This window comes from Juglans microcarpa x Juglans regia, chromosome 4D, assembly GCF_004785595.1.
Source record: "Juglans microcarpa x Juglans regia isolate MS1-56 chromosome 4D, Jm3101_v1.0, whole genome shotgun sequence".
Classification (NCBI taxonomy): Eukaryota; Viridiplantae; Streptophyta; class Magnoliopsida; order Fagales; family Juglandaceae; genus Juglans; species Juglans microcarpa x Juglans regia.
In genome coordinates this window covers 18,226,883-18,241,055 of record NC_054600.1, presented here as the reverse complement: position 1 = coordinate 18,241,055, position 14,173 = coordinate 18,226,883, and the positions used below count along the sequence as shown (strand labels likewise).

At 34.8% G+C, this 14,173-nt stretch overlaps 2 protein-coding genes and 1 pseudogene across 2 annotated transcripts; all 3 read left to right on the top strand.

The window, feature by feature from the left end:
• Positions 1-1,157: 1,157 nt before the first annotated feature.
• LOC121260179 (uncharacterized mitochondrial protein AtMg00810-like) lies at positions 1,158-2,767 on the top strand. The gene is made up of 2 exons (XM_041162022.1): positions 1,158-1,383; positions 1,953-2,767. Exons 1-2 carry the CDS (start codon positions 1,158-1,160, stop codon positions 2,765-2,767), a joined length of 1,041 nt encoding a protein of 346 aa, XP_041017956.1.
• A 6,353-nt stretch (positions 2,768-9,120) lies between these two features.
• On the top strand, positions 9,121-10,407 carry LOC121259001 (probable leucine-rich repeat receptor-like protein kinase At1g35710). The gene has a single exon (XM_041160468.1). The coding sequence runs from the start codon at positions 9,148-9,150 to the stop codon at positions 10,405-10,407; it is 1,260 nt and encodes a 419-aa protein (XP_041016402.1). The 5' UTR covers positions 9,121-9,147.
• A 5-nt stretch (positions 10,408-10,412) lies between these two features.
• LOC121259000 lies at positions 10,413-12,977 on the top strand (annotated as a pseudogene).
• Positions 12,978-14,173: the final 1,196 nt, after the last annotated feature.

Here is a 14,173-nt window from a genome sequence, read left to right as displayed (position 1 = left end):
TTTGTTTAAATTGCAAGTGTCACAATGTGTTTTTGTCAATATTCTAACTGAATTGTGTAAACATAATAGTTCACTTATTAGTTGCTTAAAAAGGACATCATTTAATACTTGGTAAGCAATACTCTTCATATATAATAGTTCTTAAACATGATTTTATACTGTAGCACAAATTATGTCATCGCAATGGCTGATTTACACAAGTTGCAAAGGCATTGCAGTTTATAGATGAAAGGGAATTATGCACAAAGATGTCAAACCTAGTAACAGTTCTATACAGAGAGAGAATGGTGTTTTCTTACAAGTATTCAGGGAAACTCTAGGGCAACACCTGATGCACGTATCTGCTATTGAGGAAATGGATATATGAAGCAGTTATATTTATAGGCAAAGCTATGTTTATATTGACATGTTTGTGTTGGCTCTATTTTAGCAAACGGAGAGATAGAAGGTGGGAACCTACGTGGGCTAGATGGAACTTAAGAATCCAACTTACAAAAATTAGAATTCTACCCTAGCTTGTTACTCACAGATATTGTGGTTTCATCCTTCCTTTTTCACCTTTCCTCAATAATAAGAAGCTTAAAAAATCTGGATTGTTTTACCACGATGTCAGTATATACACTTTAGTATGTCATAGAGAACCATGTAATATCAAGGCATGCAGTAATTGAAACCACAATGCACCGGGACGCTCACAACAACATGTATCTTCTGACCAAGTAATACATTGTGGGGAATAATGTTGCACAGGGGTCCATGCATTAATCATAATGTAGTTACTGCCTATTTAAGTCAGATTTCTTATAGTGCATATATATATACAGTCGTTGCTAATAATTTAGTAAATCTGGTTGCATATAATGCTAATCATTTGTCCAATTGCCTATGGTCGATTTTCCAATCAGGCCGTACTAAAACACATGTCAAAAGGGCTAACAATAGGGATGGATGGTCATAGATGCCATTGGCCAACATATGAAGCTAATGCATTTGTGCTATGTGAACAAAGCTTATCAATAGTAGGAAAATTCCTCAATGTGTAATACAAACATCATAAGAATGGCACGAAGCACACAAAAGACATAGATATAAAATTAATTAATGACGAAAATGACAAAGATTCAAGGCCCTAACTAAAAGCCATATTCTACAAGAATATGGCAAGGCAATATCAGGAATTGCAAGGGCGAAGGGGAGAGATTTTCCAACAAGATACAGAGTTACCTATAGGGCACCAAACTATCGGGCCTTTTGCATTGATTGAAAGATGTGCACCTTTGATATGGGATGCCCACCACTCAGTCAACATCCGAAAATTGGCCAAATCTGGAATGGAACTCGGGGAGGAATTGGAAAAGTGGAGGAAGGGAGGATGGGTAGGAGGTGAGTTGGAAGTGTGTTTGCTGGAATCGCAATAGAGGTATCACATGCAAGATGTCTGGTACCAGGTTTTTCACTAAAAATGGTAGAAGATGGAGACTGCCACCGACGACTTTGAATGAGGAGGCGCCAAAACTGTGGATGAGGCGACGAATCGAAGGGATAATCGCCGAAGGTTCTGTCTAGTGGAGGAGAAATGGAGTGGATGAGGAATCGAATCTATGGATGAGAAATCAAAGCCAAGGAGAAGGTGAGAATTAGTAGGTTGTGCGAATGGAGTAAATGTAATGAATCGAGGTTTGGGAAGATGGAGAAGGGGATCGAAATTTCGGTCTGAGCACTGTGAGGTGTGCAGGAATGGAAGAGCATCTCAAAAATTTAATGGAGACGTCTCAAAAAATCATTTTTAGGGATGAAATTGGACGGAACCAGTTGAAACTGTTCGAATTTGACTAAAAAACCCGTTTGAATGGAAACCTTTTAGTTCTTTTTTTTTTGGCTAGAATATAGATTTACTCAATCAATGTGAGATTATTCTTTGTTTACAAAATCCTATTCTTCCATATTCATAGATTTTCTTGTGTATGTGGATGACATTGTCATTATTTGTAATGACTTAAATGCTGTGAATTCTTTGAGACTATTTCTACAATCCAATTTCAAGCTCAAGGATCTTGAACACCTAAAGTACTTTCTTGGTCTTGAAGTGGCTAGATCCACTGCTGGCATTTCCATTTGCCAACGCAAATGTACCTTGGAGATTCTTGCTAATTTGTTAGCGACCAAGCCTTCCACATTTCTTATGGAGCAGAATTTAAAACTCTCCAAATCAGATGGAGAATTAATTGTAGATCCCAAATCTTGCAGAAGACTTATAGGCAGACTGTTGTACTTGACTACTGACAAACCTGACATAGCATACACAGTTAACACTCTGAGTCAGTTTCCTACTCAGCCATGTCAACCTCATTTTACTGCAGTTCAGAGGATCTTGAGGTATCTTAAATCCAGACCTGGACAAGGCCATTTCTTTCCCAGTTCATCCAAGCTGCAACTACGAGCTTTCTGTGATTCAAATTGGGCTGGTTGCCCAGATACTCGTCGATCAGTTTCTGGTTTTTCCATTTTTCTTGGAGATTCTTTAGTTTCTTGGAAATCTAAGAAACAAGTTACTATGTCTCAGTCATCAGCAGAAGCAAAATGCATGTCAATGGTATCAACCTGTTTTGAACTATTACGGCTCTCAATTCTTTTCAAAGATTTATTAGTCGAGATCCCATCACCTTATTTGCTCTTTTGTGACAACAATGCTGCCCTTCACATTGCCGTCAATCCAGTATTCCATGAGCATACGAAGCATATTGATATTGACTGTCACTTGATTTGAGACTTCAATTTGGCCGAGTCAAAACACTGCATGTTTAATCATTCACTCAAATGGCTGACATCCTTACCAAAGTCCTTGGATCTAACTAATTATCCATGCATCTTCGCAAGATGGGTGTCATTAACATACACACTCCATCTTGAGGGGGCGTATCATTAGACTTTACATATTTATTCTGTATTACATAACATTTTAGATATGTTTGTCATTCCTTTTATACCCTTGTATGTGTATATAAACTCATTCCATTGTATTTTCTGTTTTACGGCAATAATATCATAAAACTGTTCAGCTTTACTCTTTTCTAGAAGTGCTCAAAGCGCACTGTTGGTGTTTTATTTATTTTATTTTTTAATCCGGCAGGCTGGGTTAATCTCTTGGGTTTGGGTTTAACAGTGGGCTTGGGTATTACTTACATGGACCCTTCTGGTTACTTTATGGGCCGGAGCTGCTTCGCTTATCACATGTTTTTGAAATATAAAGTGGTCGTCTCTGCTGGTGGCCATTTGTACATGGGTTTTGTTTTGAGTTTCCATGAACAATGGGCGTAATCCGTGATTTCCACTTATAGAGAGCTCCAGCTCTTCTGTGCTTGTAGTTCTTGCCACAGTTTCTTGGCTTCGTTTTCCCCTCCCAATTTCCCGCAATTACGTTCTCGTCCTCGTGCTGTCATTTTTAAAAATACATTTTATGTCATTTGTATTTTTAGACAGAGACGTCAGTATGAAGCGTTGGAGTCTTGTTGACTCCAAATATAGCATTGAGGTGTGTTAAAAGAAGATAACAAATTAAGCTTTGTCTTTAGTTAAATCTGAATAAGGAAACTCAATACTTGAAAATCTTCCCTGATTGCGAGTCTCTTCACTTTTTTTTTCTTTTTTTCTTTTTAAATAATATATATTTTGACCCTTTTTTAAGGCATACTTTCAAGCAATGTATTCTCATCGCTTTGTACGTTATTAATTAATATGTATTTTCAATTTTGCTGTTTTTATGATTTTTCTAGCTATGTTTTTGGATGCAGAATCGTAGCAAATTGTAGCTTAAATAGCATAAACATAGAAATCATAGCGAATTCGTGACTTGATTGGGATTTCAGATTGTGAAATTCTTTATTTTGGTATTTTTTAATAAATAGAATATTTGTAACCTTTTTATGTTAATTAATGTCTATTAATGGTGGATTTTGAAATTCATTAACATAGTCATAAAGTTTGGGAGTTACGTTGGATTGATTGTTGCTCTTTAAGTTGTGTAAAGGACGTGTTTCACACCACCAACCACTCGAACAACCTACAAAGAACAACCTGATGGCACTGATTGCCCAGGATAAACTTCGATGCCCAAGTAAGAGAAGTGATCTTAATATATAATATCTTAATAGTACTTAGGAGATTATTTGTTACCTTCATGTACCATTTATAGAAATGCAGGAGTGTGTCTAAGAAGTCGATAATCATCCGATCCTTACATTTATCTCCCACCATCCCTTAACAAAGGAGGAGGGGATAACTGCTCTGATTAATAGGGGTTATCCATCTCTGGATAAATGCCTTCATCTTGGGACATTATCACCTTGCGAATGATGTTGCCCCCTTGTTGATATTATGCTCCCATGGGCTTTGCAGGTCAAAATGGTAAGCTAGGCCTGATTGATAGTCGTACTTGCAGCTTCATCTCGCCGAGATCTTCCGGATCTGGGCCAACCCGTCTCCATCCCACCAGCGCGTGGCTGCCACAAGCCATCACAGGAGCGCGAGAACGCATATGATCACTAGCCGCAGACCAGTCCTCTCGATGTCGTGTTTTCCACTATATTATCGCTTTTTCTAACCCGTAATCTTGAAGAAGGGACTGCAGATCTCTCTAAAAATTATCTCAAGACAACAAACAACAGTGCACCCGCCACTCTCACCGCTTTCAGCTGAGGTTTCACCGCTTTCAGCAGATGTTCCACCCCCTCCAGCGGTGGTTTCATTGTTTGCAAAGTTTTGCGAACAACTTATTACTGTCTTTTAAGACGACGTTCTCATTGCAGGACATGGGTAAAGACCAAGAAATTGGTCGCAAAAATCATTTTTTTTTCTTTTTTATCCACCATTTTGCACTGTTGTTATTGTTCTGGGGTGTTTGATGGGGAATTCCAACCCCTCCTCATGTATCATCTTTTCTAATGAAGTTTACTTATTTGCTTAGAAAAAAAAAAAAAAAGGCTGAAGATGCTTCACGAAAGAAACCCAAGAAGCCACAGGCTGAAAGCACATAAAAAAAAAAAAAAAAAAAAAAACAGCTACAAAGCAACAGAGTGAAGCAAGATTGCAATAATACAGCCAGGGTCATGTAGAGGATCATGCTGTTATTCATCTTCAATTCTATCATCTTTAGGGCTTGTTTGGAACATACATGTTCTCTGATATTCTCAAACTATTTTACCACTATTCACAAATTATTTATTATTATTTACACTATTGTTTACAAATTATTTTACTACTATTTGCAGATCATCTGAGATACTTTAAGGTCTGGTTTGGATAGAGAGATTCTTCCATTTTATCTCATCTCAATATCTAAATACCATAAATACAAATATTTTTCAATTTCAAATTTTTAAATTTTTCATCTAATCATTACCTAATTATTATAACTTTCCTAAACTTCCAAATAAAACACAAAAAAAGAATTCAATTTTTTCAAATATGGAAATGAAAATAATATATAAAAATAATATTATAATTTTATAATATTTTTATTCAACTTTTTCTCTTTTATTTTTCAAAACTCCATAAAACATTTTAACTCAAACTATTCTAACTCATCTCATTTCAACTCAAATATCTCACTATTATTCACAAACCATCTCAACTCATATTATCTCGTATTCTCAACTCATGTGAGGGTAGAAGACTTATCATGTGACATATCTTGAGGGATGAAGACTTTGGTGTCACTCGTCACCAATACATTGATAAGCCCTACTTCTTTCAGGACTGCGCTACAAGGACTGAGACAGAACTCGACCGATAAGTGCAAATGTAGTTTTTTTTCTTCTTTTTTTTTTCTAATAATTTTTTATACATCTTTAAAGATTTTTAAAAAATAAAAAAAAATACCAATTCATTAATATTAAATTCCTTAACCATTAAGTTAAAAAAATAAAATAAAAAAAATAAATTCTATCGATCACTTTTATTGACTCAACTAGCATTATGCACTCCAACCCATTATGCACTTCGAAAGCTACTTTTCTACTAGACAAGTGGAGAAGACTTTGAATAAACTATTTTCTTTCCAAAAGCGCGTTTTTATTTTCCTTTCCTTGAAAAGGACAACTGAGATGATAGACACGTAGAAGAGGAAAGACAGAAATGATAGGGATATTGCTTGTGCTTATAAATTAAGGCATGAACTATCGAACATTAAACAAACAATTAAGAATGATAGGGATGCAGGTACTTTTCCACTAGACAAGGGTATTTTTTAAGAGTAATGCTACGTGCAGTTGTGGAGTGTACAAGTATCGTACAGTCATTTTGTAAAAGAGTGGGATCAATTATTAATAAATTATTATTTTTTTATATAGATCCCGAATTTATTCACATTTTTTAAAGTGATTGCACTGCACTTATATACTCATGACTACAACTATCATTTCTCATGTTTTAATAAATAAAATATTTGTAACCTGTTTATGTTAATTAATGTCTATTAATGGTGGATTTTGAAATTCATTAATTTAGTTATTAAGTTTGGGAGTTACATTAGATTGATTGTTGCTCTTTAAGTTGTGTAAAGGGCGTGTTTTACACCATCAACCACTCGAACGACCTGCAAAGAACAAACTGATGGCACTAGTTGCTCAGGATAAAATTTCATGCCTAAATTAGAGAAGTAGTCTCATAATATAATCTCTCAATAGAAAAATGCTACTTTGTTCACTCAATTTGTCTCCTCATTTTGACACCTCATGTATTTTATTTATTTTTTTACTTAATAGTTAAGGAAGTGACTATTAGTGTATTGATATTATTTTTTATATTTTCTAAAACTTTTTTAAAATGATAAAAAAATATGAATGAAAAAAAATAAAAATGCAATTTTGGCCTAGCGGTCACTTAGAGTGGGCTACTCTGAGCAGTAGAGTAGCACCGCTCATCTTAATAGTACTCAAGAGAACATTTGTTTATTACCTTCATGTACCATTTATAGAAATGCAGGAGTGTGTCCAGGAAGTCGATAACCATCCGTTCTCTGCATTTATCTCCCACTATCCCTTAACAAAGGAGAAGGAGATAACTGCTATGATTTATAGAGATTATCTATCTTAGGATAACTGCCTTCATCCTGGGACGTTATCACCTTGTGAATGATGTTGCCCCCATGTTGATATAATACTCTTGTGGGCCTTACAGGTCAAAATGATAAACTGGGCCTGCTTAGGCTGGGTGGCAAGAGGACCCAAATATCCCCTTCAAGTTGTTTCAATTTTTTTAGTATTAAAAAGATCCCTTGTTTAGTCCAAGCAAGAAAAACACTTGCATTTCTTTTATTTGAAAAGAAAAACGGTCTCTTTCTAATTAGTCCAAGGTTCAAGCGGTTTGTGTTTTCTGTATTAACGTCTTTACCTCCATCAGTTTTCTCCCTTGATTTTTGGAGCGAGGCTTGAATATATACTACATTTATTTTTTGGAATTCAAGTCATGTTTTAACGGAAGGAGTTTCCTTCAATGTTTATTTTTCTTAAAACAAAAAATGTTGCACCAAAAAGGTGCTATAACGTTTATTTAATCTGAAGATGCTTTACGAAAGAAACCCAAGAAGCCGCAGGCTGATAGCACATCAAAAAATAAAACCGTTACAAAGCAATAGAGTGAAGCTAAACAACAATAATATCGCCAGGGTCATGTAGAAGATCATGCTGTTATTCATCTTCAATTCTATCATCTTTAGGGCCAGTTTGCAACATATCTATTCTCATATATTCTCAAACTATTTTGCCACTATTCACAAATTATTTATTACTATTTGTACTATTATTCACAAATTATTTCACTACTATTTACAGATCATCTGAGATACACTAAGGCCTAGTTTGGATAGAGAGATGCTTCCATCTCATTCTATCTCATCTCAATATCTAAATACCATAAATACAGGGAAAATGATAGGGATCCCGCTGGGGGATCTCGCTCGTGTCCTGCTCCTTTTTTTTTTTAATTTTTTTTAGTTTTGGTTTTTACTTAGTGATTAAGAAAATGTTGTTTAATAATATTGTGAATCTTTTTATTTTTTTTTTAAATTTAAAAGTGTTAAAAAAATTATGTGAAAAAAAATATTAAAAACTTTTTTTTTCACATCAAGTTTTTAACACTTTTAACTATTAAAAAAAACAGAAAAAAATTCATTATATTATTAAACAACATTTTCTTAATTACTAAGTAAAAACAAAAACTAAAAAAAAAAAAATTAAAAAAAATGGGAGCGGGACAAGATCGGGATCCCTAGCATTACCGTAAATACAAATATTTTTCAATTTCAAATCTTCTAATTTTTTATCTAATCATTCTCTAATTATTATAATTTTCCCAAACTTTCAAATAAAATATAAAAAATAATTCAATTTTTTAAAATCTAAAAATGAAAATAATATACAAAAATATATAATATTATGATAATATTTTTATTTAATTTTTTCTCTTTTATTTTCCAAAACTCCATAATATATTTTAACTCAAACTATTTCTAACTCATCTCATTTCAACTCAAATATCTCACTACTATTCAATTCATCTCATCTCGTATTCTCAACTCACGTTATGGTACTCACGTGATGGTAAAAGACTTATCATGTGACGTATCTTGAGGGTAGAAGACTTTGAAATACAAACTGTGGTGTCACTTCTCACCAATACATTTATAAGCCCTTCTTCTTCCGGGACCGTGCTACAAGGACCATGAATTTTATCGAAGAACTCAACTGATGAGTGCAAATGTATTTTTTTTTCTTTCTTTTTTTTTTCTAATAATTTTTTATACATCTTTAAACATTTTTAGAAAATAAAAAAATACCAATTTATTAATATTCACTTCTTTAACCATTAAGTAAAAAAAATAAAAAATAAAAAATTCAATTGATCACTTTTATCAGTTCAACTAGCATTTTCCCTTCTTCTAACCCGTTATACACTCCGAAAGTTTCTTCTCTACTAGACAAGTGGAGAAGACTTTAAATAAACCATTTTAAAAAAGCGTTTTTATTTTCCTTTCCTTGAAAAGGACAACTGTGATGATAGGCACGTAGAAGAGGAAAGGCATAAATGATAGGGATGCATGTGCTTAAAAATTAAGGCATGAACTATCATACATTAAACAAACCATAAAGAATGGCATCATCAATCCTGGTGAAAGTATGCATGCTAATCTCCTTTGTCTTGTATGTTCAGCAGGTTTTTTCATCCTCAAATACCTCAGAAGCTGCTGCTCTTCTGAAATGGAAAAACACCCTTCAAAACGAAACCCAGTCCCGCCTATCTTCATGGACTTTCCATCCAAATAGTCAATCTAATTCTTCTGCAAATCGAAGCCTGAGTACAATTCCATGCACATGGTTTGGTATTTCTTGCGACCCTGCTGGAAGTGTCATCCAAATTAACCTAACCAGAATTGGTTTCCAAGGTACGCTTCATGGATTGTCATTTTCGTCATTCTCAAATCTTGCACATATTGACCTCTCTGTGAACTCTCTCTTTGGGACCATTCCGCATCAAATTAAGTATCTTTCCAAACTCACTTTTCTTGATTTGTCTAGTAACTTCTTGTCTGGAGAAATCCCACCAGAAATTAGCCTCCTTGCAAATCTTAAATACCTCAGCCTTTTTGAAAATCAGTTAAATGGATCGATTCCTAAAGACATCGGTCACCTAAACTCTCTAACTACCCTTTTTCTTTACACAAATCATTTGGATGGTTTCATTCCGACTTCTTTATGCAACTTGGGAAATCTTACATTGTTGTATCTTTACAATAATCAACTTTCTGGCTCCATTCCAAAAGATATAGGCAGCCTAAAGTTTCTAACTGAGCTTGATCTTTCAGCAAATCAGTTAGACGGTTTTATTCCGACTTCTTTGGGCAATATGAAAAATCTTAGCTATCTTTCTCTCTTCCAAAATAAACTTTCAGGCTCTATTCCCAAAGAAATAGGTCACTTAACTTCTTTAATTAATCTCTCTCTTTATGAAAACCGTCTGGAAGGTTCCATTCCTATTTCTTTAAAAAACTTGAGAAATCTTACTCTTCTTTATCTCTACCGAAACAAACTTTCTGGCTCTATTCCTAAAGAGATAGGAAACTTGGCACATTTGATGGAAATAGACTTGAGCATGAACCAACTCCATGGTTCAATTCCAGCATCATTAGGTAGTCTAAGAAATCTTAGCTATCTATATCTCTTCCAAAATAAACTTTTTGGCTCCATTCCTGAAGAGATAGGAAACTTGACGCATTTGACGGCAATAGACTTGAGCATGAACCAACTCCATGGTTCAATTCTAGCATCATTAGGTTGTCTAAGAAATCTTACTCGTCTCTATCTCCACCGGAACAAACTTTCTGGCTCTATTCCTGAAGAGATAGGAAACTAACGCAGATGAAGGAAATAGACTTGAGCATGAACCAACTCCATGGTGCTATTCCAAGTTCATTTTCCAATTTGAGCAGTTTAGAAAGTTTATCTCTTCTTCAAAACAGACTTTCTGGTCCCATTCCCCAAGGAATTGGGGATTCCATGAACTTGACATTGTTGGAACTTGGTGAAAACCAATTTACTGGTTATTTGCCCGAAAATATTTGTCGTTCTGGACTACTTCAAAACTTTTCTGTGTACAACAACCATTTCATTGGTCATGTTCCCCAAAGCTTGAAAAACTGTACGAGCTTGGTAAGAGTCCACATGAATGGAAACCAACTTGTTGGAGATATATCTAAAGATTTTGGTGTCTATCCAAACTTGCAATTCATAGATTTAAGCCACAATTACTTTCATGGAAAGTTTTCAAGTAATTGGGGACAATGTCCAAAGTTAGGAACCCTACAAATGAGTGGGAATAATATTACTGGTGGCATACCACTCGATATTGGGAATTGGACTCAACTGCATGTACTTGATCTTTCTTTAAATCACATACTTGGGGCGATTCCAAAAGAATTTGGAAAACTAACTTCTCTAGAGAAATTGTGGTTGAATGGCAATCAACTCTCTAGTGCTCTACCTTCAGAATTTGAATCACTGACCAATCTTGAATTCCTCGATGTGTCCTCAAACAAGTTGACCGACCAAATTCCACATATTCTTGGGAACCTACCAAAATTGTACAACTTGAATTTAAGCCATAACAGTTTTAGCGAAGGGATTCCAAAACCGCTCATGAGCTTAATTCATCTATATGTACTAGATTTAAGCTGTAACTCTTTAAGTGGAGAGATACCATCAGAAATCATCAAAATGCAGAGTTTGAAGGATCTGAACCTCTCTCATAATTATCTTTCCGGTTTCATTCCTAAGGCCTTTGAACAAATGCATGGCTTGTTGCATGTTGATGTATCCTACAATGAGTTGCAGGGTCCCATTCCCAATAGCGAAGCATTTGTAAAGGCTCCCATGGAAGACTTGCAAGGGAATAAGGGATTGTGTGGGAATGGTAGAGGACTACGACCATGCACACATATCTCAAAAAGGTCCCACAAAGGAGTGCTTGTAGTAATTTTCCCTGTCGTTGGATCACTTTTATTTCTTCTTGCTTTCTTCGGAATTCTTCTCGTTTTACAGAGAAGAAAGAAAGATCTACAATCAAAAGAAAGCAACAAGCAGAATGGAGGACTACTTTCGGTATTAACTTTCGATGGAAGAAAGATGTATGAAGAAATCGAAAAAGCAACTGAAGGTTTTAATGACAAATATTGCATCGGAAATGGAGGATGCGGAGTCGTCTATAAAGCAAACTTGCCATCTGGTGAGATAGTAGCAGTGAAGAAACTCAACCCACAACCTGATGGTGATCAGAAAATAATCCAAAAACAGTTCTTAAATGAGATAAGGGCATTAACCGAAATACAACATCGAAACATCGTCAAACTTCATGGATACTGTTCACATATTCGACATTCGCTTTTGGTTTACGAGTACCTCTAATGTGGTAGTTTGACAACAATTATGGAGAATGAAGAGGCTGCTAAAGAATTAGATTGGCGTAAGAGGTTGAATATTGTTAAAGGAGTGGCTCATGCCTTGTCTTACATGCACCATGACTGCTCACCACCAATAATTCACCAGGACATTAAAAGTAGCAACATCTTGATAGATTCTCAACATGAGGCTCATGTTTCAGACTTTGGCACAGCTAAGCTTCTTGACCTAAACTCATCCAATTGGATATCCTTTGCAGGCACATATGGATATATAGCACCAGGTAATTTATTTCATTGTTCTCTCAATTTAATTTTAAGGTGAAAATATGAAACACCTTTAAATTAACTACCAATCAAATTTGTGAATCACCCCCTTATAAATAACCATCCAAAAGTTGCAATCTACCTTAAATTTGCAAATACCCCCTCCTTACAAATTCAAAACTAAACAAACATAAAAAAAAAAAATCTTGGGCCACTTTTATTCCTTTTTTTATAACTTTATTTAGTTTAATGTAGTTTCATTGCCATTTTGAGCATTTTTAAGGATAATTTTGTTTTTCTTGGCAGAGCTTGCTTATACAATGAAGGTGTCTGAGAAATGTGATGTATATAGCTTTGGGATGTTGTCATTGGAAGTCATAAAAGGAAAGCATCCTGGTGATTCCATCTCCTCACTTTCATCTCCATCAACTAACGAAAATATACACCTGAAGGGTGTTTTGGACCCGCGCCTTCCATTTCCAAAACGTCAAATTTTGGATGATGTTGTAGTTGTTGTAAACCTTGCAACTGAGTGCTTGAATGCTGATCCACAATCTAGGCCTACTATGCTCATAATATCTCAAGTTTTATCTTCCAAAACTTCACGGTCCTAGAGAAACCCTTTTTTTTTTTTCCAGTTGCAAAAGGAAAGTCATGCGTACTGTGCCATAAGAGTATTGGCATAGGGTCGTTTTGTTTCATTTCAAGTAGATCTAGATGTTCTGTTTTTACAGAGCACTCTTATCTTAGACAAACTGGAAGGTTTGTTAGCAGAGAATTTATAGATGTTAAAACAATATCTATCACAAAGAAATTTGAGTGTGAGGGTGCCCTAGAGGAGGTACGTAGTTTGACTTGTAGTTTGAGTCTTTTCCTGTATTGATAAGTCATAGTTGTAACTTCAATTTTATTGAATGAAATGAAGTTTATTTCCATCAAAAAACAAAAAAAAAAGTAGATCTAGATGTAATTTTGATCCTTTGACAATCATTCACGGAAGGAAAATCATGATTTGTATAGTTCCAAGATCTACAAGCCCCGCATTCCGAAAAAAATTGACAAATCTAAAACTTTTATGAGAAAAACCAACTTTTTAATTTTGGGTCATACTTTTTTTTAAAGGAAATGCTAAGAGTTTACATACTCTAAAATTGTATTTGACATTACTTTTAATGGAAAGTATATATATCTTCGAAGGTAAAAGCTTAGAAATAAAATATATATATATATATTTTTTTTAAAAAAAAGATTAAATTTGTACAAATTTCTCGTCTTTGTCTCCGTTGATGTGCCGTGCCACTCTTGACTTCATTTCGTAGTCTTCAAATGTCAATTCCTACTAATTGCTTCTGTAATCAAATTTTAATATCACACCCTCCACCAATTTGTTTGAGGAAATCAAACCTTAAAGCGAAGTTCATTAGCATTAGCAATTTTATGAATGAATGCATTACAAAGTATTCCCAATATTACATGCATGACAACTCATGCCACAGGACAATTCCTTGCGCTCCACATAAGAAGCCTAAGATTTTTATCTCACAACCTAGTAACTTTACCACTGAGAACGGATAATGAGCCGCATGAATGAAATTAGCATATTTAGTTAAAGGATCATCAACCATGCACATATACGCTCTGAGAAACCCCGGAGAGAGGCAAGTACTTAATGAAATTCATCATAAAAATATAAGTCTAGCTAACTCCTTGTAGACATAGGAAGTCGTTGGGGAACACTTACTGGGTGTTTATTTTCATCCTTGCACTTATATAACAAATAGAACATTCTTTCATGCACTACAAGAAATAAGACTTTTCCTAGCACCACATTTCGTCGCTAATAATATGGAAAATCGCTGGAAATACTCATTCTCGTCGCTATTTCAATCACTGCATGTTCATTGGAATTGTTTGTTTTTTTTTTTTTTTTTTTTTGTTTGCATAAGATCAGCGAACTGC

Excerpts from the sequence above, each read along its gene's own strand:
- LOC121260179 (XM_041162022.1), top strand. The coding sequence starts at position 1,158 with ATGGCAAGGCAATATCAGGAATTGCAAGGGCGAAGGGGAGAGATTTTC. Across the intron at positions 1,384-1,952 it reads GAAGGGAGGATGGGTAGGAG|ATTTTCTTGTGTATGTGGAT; the intron begins GTGAGTTGGAAG and ends CCATATTCATAG.
- LOC121259001 (XM_041160468.1), top strand. The coding sequence starts at position 9,148 with ATGGCATCATCAATCCTGGTGAAAGTATGCATGCTAATCTCCTTTGTC.